This window comes from Sciurus vulgaris, assembly GCF_902686455.1.
Source record: "Sciurus vulgaris genome assembly, chromosome: 7".
Classification (NCBI taxonomy): domain Eukaryota; kingdom Metazoa; phylum Chordata; class Mammalia; order Rodentia; family Sciuridae; genus Sciurus; species Sciurus vulgaris.
In genome coordinates, this window is record NC_136467.1 from 76,224,674 (window position 1) to 76,236,141 (window position 11,468).

Genomic DNA, 11,468 nt, shown 5'->3' on the forward strand with positions numbered 1-11,468 from the left:
AATGGGCAAATATCTAACAATGAAACAGGTCCAGAATCCCATCAGAAAGATTAAAATTATATAAGGAAGCCCAGTATAGTAAGAAAACCATGTTTATTTCTCATCGATTGAGTAGTTTTAGTTTTAATCAAGTAGAAGAATACCTGGTCTCATGTTGTAACATCATTGTAACATTATAGAAACTAAACAAGTAGCATTTAGCTGTAGTCAAAGAGGGAGGGGGGCAGGTAAGAAAAATGGTGGAATGAGACAGATATCATTACCCTATGTACATGTATGATTACACAAATGGTGTGAACCTACATCGTGCACAATCACAGAAATGAAAAGATGGACCCCATTTGTGTACAATGAATCAAAATACAGTCTGTAAAAATAAATGATTAAATAAAAAATAAAACTGTAACCAGCAAAAAAAAGTCATATCTCCGTATACTTTTTTTTAAAAAAAGGAAAATTCCAATTACTTTGTATTATTCTCTCAGTTTTTATTTTAGTAGCTGAAGGGGATATCTTTTTAATTAAAATTCTAAACCAAAACTAGTAGAAAATGAAGTCAAAATACATGAACCACCTGTGACTTTGAGAACTATTTGTCAGAGTCAACTCAGTTTTCATTTCTCATACCTTCATGTTGACTTCAGGCTTAAAGTTGATTTCTCCTTCCTTACAAATATAGGTTCTATGCCATGTAGAACATTAACATTTTCTTTGAAAGCAGCAGAACAAAACAAACTCTCATAACAGCTGCAAAGCACAACTCACCTTAAAACATTAAAAAGTCCATGCAAATTTAATGGCACTGAGTACTTTCATCACACAGAGTTCAATAATTAACAAAAATGACTCTATCCTCAAGGCTTTTTTTTTAAAAAGAGGATTTAATAAAAGAGAAAAACTCAGATGCTCTTTGTGTGGAAAGAAAATAAGACAGTGGTTGCAGCTGTGTAGGGACAAAATTTTCTGCAGTTGTTCAGCTACAACTGCTACCCTATCATTAACATATTCTAGAATAAGAAATGTGATTCTGTACACTCACAAAGTTTTCATTTGAAGATTTCAGAGCCTTTAATAAAGTTTCATCGCAGTAACCATCCCTTTAATCCCATTTAGAAGTTTTTCTCCTCATATAACTATGCCCTTCACTATCAATAGCTTCATAGAGGTCCTTTTTATTCTCTTGTGTTGCATGTAGATAGCCAATATAAGCCACACACAGCGAAAGGGTGACCAATCCAAAAACCATTACAGGTTTGTTCTGTGAAAGAAAAAAAAAATTATAAAGTCTCATTAGGACAATAATTTGAGGAGATTCAGTTATCTGTTACACTCTCCTCTTGACACACCAAGCCTTTGTCATATTAGCATTAGCATAATATGTCATATTAATGACAATATGCATATTTCATATTAGCATTAGCATGCCTCACTCCTCTCCCAAGTATTAGCATTCCTATGGCAATATTTCAATAATCATTTACTCAGTTATTTATTCAACTAGTTTGACTCCTGACTGTTTACAGATTATAGAAGACTCTTGCTTCTCCTCTCTACAGCCTGGACATCTTAGATATCCACCCTCAGGAAGGTAATACTTGGGAGAGGAGTGAGGCATGGACATTGGTCTGACACTGAGTCTTCAATGGTATCTGTGTGATGCAGAGAAGTTGCTCAACTTCTCTTGAGTCCAAGTCTTTCCATTTGCAAATTTCAAATAAGCTATTAGAAAGTGAGGAATAAAGTACACAAGATTTTTTTTTTTTTTTTTTTTGCCCAAGACAATGATAACTGTCAAAAAGTCTTTCATAACCTATTTTAGGCACAGAAGTAATGATAATGTATATACTTTTCTGGGAGCCTAAATTTAGTGATTGGAACAGATATTATGCTGCTATAATAACTGTGATGTACTACTGAAAGATCCAAGACCATAAAGTAAGGCAACTTTGAACAATGGAAAAATTTTTAAAAATTATAAAAAAACAGAAAAGTTTCCAGAGTAGTGTTTTGTTTATTAATATTTTGGGACCATGGTTGACAGTAGGTAACTGAAACTCCAAAAAGCAAAAAGTTAGAAAATGGGTGACTATTGCACTATTTCAAATCTTAATTGCAAAAGAGTAAGAGTCAAAGTTTTTCACTTGAATGAGCATCTAAAAAGAAAGCTATAAGCTCAGAGCAATTTAAATCTGTAATTCTTGAAATGCTACTGGCAATTTAAAAAAAACACGTTAGTTCGGTTTTTAAGTCTATCTTAATTTAAGTTGACCTATTTAAACAGCTTACATTGGAAACTGTTAGTAAAATCCTAATTAGATTTAATATGATTTGATTTCATTTACTTTAAAAATAGAATTTACATTTTCTTAAAAATAAAATTCATCAAATCAAATATATGTGCTAATTTATAGTAAGAACATAAATGATTACCTATCTCCATATAAGCGTGCAGATGTATGGTTTGGATTTTTTCACACAATATTAATAAAGGCAGGAAAGGCAGTAAGAATGATCCATTTCCATTTTGGTCTGTTTCAAAGGAAGGTCTTATTTATCCAATAGTCCCTGATCAAACTACAGGAACTGCCTTCAAAGTAGTACAATTGAATTATTATGTTAGCTTAAGAAGCTGGTTCATTAAAATAGCCATTGTCCATTATAGTTTTCAAATGCCCTCAAAATACTTCATTTGATCTGTGTATTTATACATGAAAGAGGATTTAAAAATCTTTTCATTTACTTTTATTTATATAGAGGTCTTATTAATCAACATAAAATTTCCATGATAAAAAAAAATGCTACAGGAAAAGAAATTTTCACTTCAGATAGCCTAATTAAACATAAAGTCTTAACCTGGATTATGTATTATCTTACAGGTTTAATGAAGAGCTCTGGATTCACAGCTCGAAATAAGGTCGTTGTGCGTACCCCTCTGAGCCCTGGGTTTGGAAAGTCTTTCTCTTTGGGTGAATCCTTTTTAAGTGTTGGTGGCTCGGGTGATGAAGACATCTTGACTAATGCTGACTTATTACCTAAAAACAAAGTAATAAATTATTCCTTCATAATAGTTTCTTTGATAAACCTCTTAAAAAATCATTCTCATACAAGCAACAATAAATGTTGATTGAGGATATGGAGAAAAAGGTACAGTTATACATTGCTGGTGGGACTGCAAATTGGTGCAACCACTATGGAAAGCAGTATGGAGAATCCTCAGAAAACCTGGAATGGAACCAACATTTGACCCAGTTATCCCACTCTTCAGTTTATACCCAAAGGACTTAAAATCAGCATACTATAGTGATGCAGCCACATCAATCTTTAAGCAGCTCAATTCATAACAGCTAAACTATGGAACCAACCTAGGTGCCCTTCAACAGATGAATAGAGAGAGAAGTTGTGGTATATATACACAATGAAATATTACTCAGCCTTAAAGAATGAAATTATGGCATTTGCTGGTAAACAGATGGAACTGGAGAATATTATGCTAAGCGAAATAAGCCAATCCCAAAGAACCAAAGGCCAAATGTTTTCTCTGATATGTGGATGCTAATTCACAATAAGGGGGTGGGGTGGAGAATAGAGGTACTTTGGATTAGACCGGGAAGTGAAGGGAAGTGGGTATGAAGTAGGAATGAGAGAATGAATAGGACATTATTACCCTAAATGCATATATGATTACATGACCTGTGTAACTCTACATCACGTACAACCAAAATGAGAAGTTATATTCCATTTATGTATGATGTGTCAAAAAGCATTCTATTGTCACGTATAACTAATTAGTACGAATCTTAAAAAAATCATTCTTATACTCATTCTTTGAATTCCAGGTATGCATCAAAAGTGATTATAAATTCTTATTATGTTGTATAATGCATACTATGTAAGTGGTTTGCTAAAATGGTTGTTATTATTACTTTTAATCTCTTAAACCACAGTAAAGTGGGTAGAAGTCTGGAGAATGGTTTGTTGGTCTGAGTCACATTGTTACCTGTTATAAGAAGTCAGGGCTAAGGGAAAGAGGCCAGTGGGTAATATATTCCTTTAACCTTCCAACAGCCCTTCCACAGCAATCTGAGGGAAGTACTACCATTCCTTTGCTCAATATCTCCTTCAGTTTCACACCTGGCTTACTCTCCCCTCATCCTCTGCCTTTCCCCACTGGCTCACCCAAGCAGAAGGGGAAGCTGTTGTTTTATTCACTCTCCTTTTGCCTATTAGCAACTCCCGGAAGGACTGCTCTGCTATGTCCTTAATCTAAATATCCTTTTCCTCTAAGCTATTCTAAATCTATCCTATGAAATCCAAGTGTGTCTTTTGTTCTAACTGGAGTAGTCAACAATTTGGGAACATCTTCCTCTTCAGGCATCTTCCTGCCACCTAATACCAGGTAATGGGGGGGGGGGGGCGTAGTGGAGGGGTTGAAAGGGAGGAGGTAAAAAATTTGAAATTAAAGACAATAAATGCTGTAACTTCCTGTACAGTAAATGTTATAAATAAGAGTCAAACATTCACATTTAAACCTTCATTGTTGCTTTACACAAATATTCTTTATTAAGTCTTCTATTTTATACATTTAAAAAACATTTTTACAACTTTTATGGAGAAAATTAGGTGCTTAGCTTTCCAAAACACTCTGTGCTGCAGTGCTCCTAAAACATTAATCTATACCACTTAATAGGGAAATACCTCACAGGAACATCTGCCTGAAGGGAAGGGATTCTCCACTTTCTATGTTTGCAAAGGCTTAAGAAATGTTCACTGTTGGCTGTTCTATCTCTTGGTCCCCATGCATGTTATGGTTATCATTGCTGATGTCATCATCTTCATCACCTCCATGGCTTTCTTGTTCCCTTTTTACATAAGTGAGAACCTCTGTAGCAATTTCATATTTGCAAACGCATGGGACATAGTTAAATTGCTATTTGTAGCCATGAAGTCTTCAAAATCCAGCTGGTTTGGGATACCAGAGAGAGTAGCAGTTGAGTACTAGATTGGTTCAAATACCATGTTGAGTTGGTATCTTCTTCCAGGTGTACCTCAGAGGCTCCCATGGGAATTATGCCTGTTTGCTGCCAACATATTACTATTGTACACGATTTTACAGACTGGGTCTCAAAAATCATGTCAATGGCTTTGCTTCATGTTGATGTTCTCAACTTTTTTCTTCCTTATCTAAATTTAGTTATTCCTGAAACTGTTTCAGTAGCAAGCTTTTGCTGTGTGAATAATCCCTGATCTGAAGGCTGAAGAATGGCTGTGCAATACAATGGGAAAAACTCAGCACATACACAATCCAAGCATGGAAATAGCATGTGTTGTAGACAGAGCAATTTCTTCTCAGCAAGAGGATACTGCGTTTTGTTCCTTTCATTCTCTCGTCATAACTCAGTCATTCCCTAAAAAATGTTATCTTTTGGGCATGTGTATTGGCTTGTTGACCACAGAGGAACAAATGAACAATTCCAAAGTAATGGGGGTTAGCTGACTTGTCAATGATGAGTGGTCCAAAATGCACTGTAGCAGAACACAGCAATCACCAATCTGTTTACTTCCTTTGCAAAGATCATCTCTGGTGTGAAGCACATAAAATCACAAACTGGTAAGAGTATACCGGTTTCATCAGCATTTAAAACATCATTCAAGCTGTAATCAGCAATTGTTTGGTTTTTGTTTTTTAGATTTCTCCTGGACACAAATTACTAATTTTCTGAAATACTGTTTTCTTCACTACAAACTTCTGAAACAATTCCACAGGTGCCTGAAATTTGTTCAGTCAGTTGAAACTCACCATGACCCAAGTTAGCAAAAATCTGAGGCATTCTGTTGCACAAGTAGTACAATTAAATGCCCATTTCCTGCATGAACTTCTTGATTACTACCCAGAACTGCCACAAAAGGGACCACACTCTTAATTCTACTTTAGTTTCAAAAGCTTTCTCTTCAATCTTGACTCAATCTTTAAAAATAGTGGACAATATAGGGGGAATGATGCTAAACGTTTTTGCTATTTCTCCTATCTTGTGTCAGCAATCTACTGCTTCTACTATCATCACTTTTCTAATGAAAACTGATGAAGTGTGTCATTTGACCCCTCTGAACCACGATGATAGGATAGATGGTGCGACAAATGTGTTTAGAATTTAAGTAACAAATGCTGGCCACCAGGTGCTAAAGATAGGTATTTCAGTGATGTTTCTCTTTGTACTAAAAAGTACATTGAGTAGGAATGTTGGGGAAAGAGAAAACGCAAAATGAAGAAATTAGTGAAGTGTAAATAGCATTTTAGTCTGCCAATGGGACATATCTACAAGTAATGTTAGGCAGGAAATGGTTGACATTTGGCCAAGTTGTTAAAATGAAATCAACAGGCTATTTACTACTACTAGTAATACTAGGACAGTCCAAAAAAGTTACAAAGGCAAGGCATTCTAACCAGAAACTGACACAAAGGCATGAAAAGCAGCTCCATTGTCATTAAAGATATCCTATAAAAAATGAATTAAAGTTCAAGGGGAAGAAAAATACAGTAATATGGGAAGTGGGTATGAAGAGCACATATTATAGAGCACAGAAGAGTTCTCAGAGCATAAGTTTATCATGAACACTGTGTGGACGACAATGACAATGTGCTAGGAACCTAGAAAGGAAAATGTACACACATGCATGCACACACACACCACAGCCCTATAGCCAACAAAAATTTCACTACAAGTTGAATATCCCTTATCTGAAATGCCTGGGACCAGAAGTGTGTATGAATTTTTCTAGATTGGAAATGTTTGTATACTTAATGAGAGGATGAAATTCAAGTCTAAACACAAAACTCATTAATGCTTCATATATACCTTATACTCAGACTGAAAAAGTTGTGTACAAACCCATGAAAAAGCAAGATGCCACTAACTCAGTCACCCATGTGGACAATCTGTGGCTATTTGGCATCACCATCATTCCACTCTGAATTCATGTGCTACTACAGAGCAATCATTTTAATACATTCATTCATACATAAGCACTTAACAGGAAAAAAACAGGACAATTAATACAATGAAAAACTAATATGTTCAGGTAACTAAGTAGCACAATGGCATCACCTGTTAAACAACAGCAGCTTTCAGGCTCCACCCGTAACACTGTTTGATTAAAAGGTCGTTGTATACTATTTTACTTATTTAGGTGAGAAGAAACATCAGGAGCTGTTGAGGGGCCAGGAAGTGGGTCCTCTAGGGATGAGGAGGCATTATGCTGGGTAGCTTTTTTAAATGTTTTCTCCAGGGTTGTCTGCCTCATTAGAAGCAGTTTTTGTCTTAGAAGTCTCTCTTTGATTTTATAAACGGACATGATTTCTTGTTCTGTTATGAATGCACGTTGCTCTAGTCCTTTAATGAGCCCATCACACAGTCTGACCATGTTGTCCACAGGCACTTGCTCCGCAGTGTTAACATCGCTTTTGTCATCACTATTATCATGTTCACCTTGATGCAGAACCATTTCAGGTATTTCACCATTGGCCAATGAATGGTCAACTGGAGGCTGATTATTGATGTGAAAAACTTTTTTGATATCCACTTCTTTAATAAATTTCTCTGCTGCTTTGTGATCAGCAGCTGCTTTATCACCACAAATCTTTAAAAATGTAATGCCATGTCTTTTCTTAAATTTCTGCAACCAGCCTGTTGAATATTCACAGTTTCCTTGAATTTTCAATTCATCATGATAGATCTTTGCTTGTTTCATGATCAGCATACCATTCAGTGGCATGTGTTCATTGCGACGCTGACGAATCCACTCTTTCAACACACGATCAAGATCTTCATTCTTGGCTTTATGCAATGTTTTTCTATTTTTCATTAACTTTGGTTCATCACTTTCAGCATAGAACTTCAACAGTTTATCCTTCTGTTTCCTGAGGTCATATATGGTGGTCATTCCAACACCATACTCTTCTGTAAGACGTTTCACACTTATACCACTGTCCAGTTTTTCCAATAGCTTGACTTTCTGTGCTATAGATAAACATAAATGCTTCCTCTTTTTCTTATCACTGTTACTCACAGGGGCATCTGCAGGTCTTTTTGACATCTTCAATAATATATTTACATTGAAGAGCAGAGAATATGCAAAAAACTGCTACTAGCAATGCACGTAGGTCTTGGCTCCATGTGGAACATGCTAGGGAATCTGCCATTGGCAATACTGGGTCCACACACATGTCATTTTATAACCCTCTGAGGGTGTGCTTCCATGGGGGAATCTGGGTGTGTGGAGAAAAGATATAATGCAGCGGAAGACCAGGATTGTCTTTTTTTCCTTGGGGATGCTGTCTTGAGTATAAGCTGTCATATGAGGTTAACTGGAATTTTCCACTTGTGGCATCATGTTGGCACTCAAAAAGTTTTGAATTTTGGAGTATGTCAGACTTTCAGATTAGGGATGCTCAACCTGTATTTTAAAATTAAAGGGATGCAGTAATGTTTAATGTCATGAAATTCAACCAATATGAGATATCTGTTATAAAACTATCTGGGATTCTAACTTGACTTGTAATGGCTAAATTTCAGTTGCAGGATTCCTTGATCTTCTTTTTCCCTTAGCAGAACCTATTTTTCCTTTGTAAAGAATCAAGAAAATAAGCAATCAAAATAGTAGTTATATTGCAACGTCCATATCCAAATTCTTGTTAATAACACACTATTTATATTAAACTAAGCTTTTCACTAGAAATAACAAAGAATACTTGGACTGGGGCTGAAGGATAGCTCAGGGTAAGAGCACTTACCTAGCATGAGTGAAATACTAGGTTTGATCCCTAGCAACCAACACATACACAAACAACACTTGAACTGGAAACCCACATGTATATTTTAAAAGATTTAATATACCACAATTTCCATTGTTTGTTATATTTTCTGGAGTGTATGAAAAGCACATTTTTCATTTTTATCATTCTTTTATAAGAAGTAAGATAAGACATTTAGTTTTAGTGTCCTTTCTCCTGTTATGAGCCAGGCACTGAAGATGTTACAATTGTTTTTGAAATTTATTTATAGATCAAATACATTAGATTATAAAAATACATTAGATTATAAAAATGATCTGAACTTATTTATACATCTAATGCAGAATTCTTAACACTCAGACTATTGAGGCCAAGAATTTGTTATATATAATTATAAAAAATAAAAACAAACGAAAAAATCTTTTCCCATAAGATAGGAGGTTCTTCTGTATTTCTGCACATGCCTGGCCCACAGAACTGTATATATGTGGGAATTCGAGATATACTAGTTGAATAAGCAACTGTGCAGAATAAAAAAATCTCAGTTTTTTTATAGATGTGTAAATCAGGACTTTTTTTTTTTGACAACAAACCTCTGTATCAACAAGCAAACTTTTAATCTTGAAGCAAAAGCAGACTTGCTACTTCCTAGTAGAGAACTAATGTTAAGATCCACTTCAAAAAGCTGCACAAATTGTAAGTTAAGGCCAGGTGCTGTGGAACACACCTGTAATCACAGCAACTTGGAAGGCTGAGGCAGGAGAATCAAAACTTCAAAGTCAGCCTCAGCACTTAGCAAGGCCCTAAGAAACTTAGTGAGACCCTAAGCAACTTAGCAAGACCCTGTCTCAAAATTTAAAAATACATGAAAAGGGCTGGGGATGTGGTTAGGTAGTTAAGTGCCATGGTTCATTCCTGCTACCATAAAAAAAGTTAAGTTAAAAGCACAACAATAACTTACATTTATTACCCACTCAAATGAACTATACCTAAGACAAATCAAGCACACTTCCATCAGAACTTTCTGTCTTTCCATCATTTTCTCCAACTCCTTCCTTCCCTCCAACTATAATTAGCACTTGCTTATTTGCATATAAGCTTAACCAAATTCAGTTATACTCCCTTTTAGAACCTGTTTATTTAAAAGCTAGACTTAAAAGGGGAATCACACAAAACACACATACACACAGAATAGGAGGAATGATAGGAACTTGACACTGCACCACTCCTAATTAATTTGGTGATTAATTTGTGTGCAGGACTGCTTGCAAAATAATAAATCAGGCACTGCTGACTGTACATCTGTCCAGGCACACTTATTCTTGGGAATCAGGGAATTACAAAATGGACAAAATATTTTATGGGAGTATAAATATACTTCTTTAGTTTCATACACCACAGTATCTTAATAACTTGATGACTAGCACACATGAGGAACTACATTACAAAAAGAAAAAAAGAAGATATCATGATAGCCGGAGAAGAAAAACTTAAAAAAAATAATTTCAATTAACAATCAGAGAACTTTATGGATTGAGGGAATTTAGCATAGCCTCAAAGTACAACTTCTAAATTGTCATTTGATGTAGGTGACACTTCTGATTTCCAGACTCCACCTTTATGGAAGCAGTAATACTACTGCACATATCAGATGCAAATTAAATGTATGTGAATTAAATGAGAATATTTTTTAAAGCATAGTTGATTTTAGATTTCCGGATAAAGTTACTATGGTCATCCTATCCTCCATCCTCCTTTTTTTTTTTTTTTTTTTTTGCGGTGCTGGGGATCGAACCCAGGGCCTTGTGCTTGCAAGGCAAGCACTCTACCGACTGAGCTATGTCCCCAGCCCCCTCCATCCTCCTTTAAACAAAGAGAAACCCAAACTCAAAGTGGTCACCTCTTTGCCAGAAGGGTGGGCTTATCCAGGTCACCCAACTTCTAGCTCACTCCTACTCCACCACCCTCATCCCATCTCACTCTAAATTGAGAGGAAAAAAAAAAAAGTGGAATTTGCATCTGTAAGTTATTAAACAACATTTGCAATCATAAAAAAATGGATCCTGTATGTTTTTTTTAATGTAATTTTTTTTAAAGTCTCTTTCCATCTCTTGGGTTTACTATACCTGAAAAAAGGAGAAACATTTTGTCAATGGGATGTTGCAGACAACCGGAAGGTTGAAAAGCCTACACTTCCGCAATTACTGAGGACCTACTCCCAAAACAGGCGCATCCGAAGCATCAAGGAGAACTGAAGTCAATTAAGTCCCAGATGCAGGGCTATGGGGTTGAAAAAGCACAGCTACAAACGAAAAAGGGAATCTCGTGAAAAATTACAAAACCACACTCCCTTAAATGAGAGAACCTGGTGAGCTGGCACTCAAACAGCAGACGAAGTTGCAAAGGTCTAGGAAACGGGCTCTGTGTGGCCAAATATTTCCTAGACTTGGCGTGCGGGTCAGGGAGTCTCAGAGTGGCAGGGAGGTCGGGCCTCCAGAACGAAACGTCGCCAAGTTCGCGGCACCTGAGAGTGAGACTGGAAAGGGTCAGCACCCCTCCACCCATAGACCCGGCGCCACAGCTCACCTTCCGCCGAGTCACCTCCCCTCAGCGCTTGCGACGGCCTCGGCCTCTGCGCCGCCGGCAAGAGAGAGAGAGGTCGAGCGCTCTCGACCCGGAC

At 36.4% G+C, this 11,468-nt stretch overlaps 1 protein-coding gene across 4 annotated transcripts; it reads right to left on the bottom strand.

The window, feature by feature from the left end:
* Positions 1–1,043: 1,043 nt before the first annotated feature.
* SMIM8 (small integral membrane protein 8) lies at positions 1,044–11,247 on the bottom strand. 4 transcript variants are annotated; one of them, XM_079147003.1, is made up of 3 exons: positions 10,915–11,226; positions 2,875–3,032; positions 1,044–1,258 (listed from the first exon to the last, which is right to left on the bottom strand). In XM_079147003.1, the coding sequence occupies exons 1-3, from the start codon at positions 10,931–10,933 to the stop codon at positions 1,100–1,102; spliced, it is 336 nt and encodes a 111-aa protein (XP_079003129.1). In that variant the 5' UTR covers positions 10,934–11,226; the 3' UTR covers positions 1,044–1,099. The 4 variants fall into 4 exon arrangements, with proteins under 4 accessions (XP_079003129.1, XP_079003130.1, XP_079003127.1 ...); XM_079147004.1 differs by lacking the exon at positions 10,915–11,226 and adding an exon at positions 10,689–10,731; XM_079147001.1 differs by lacking the exons at positions 1,044–1,258; positions 2,875–3,032 and adding an exon at positions 4,518–8,451 and having other exon boundaries at positions 10,915–11,247.
* Positions 11,248–11,468: the final 221 nt, after the last annotated feature.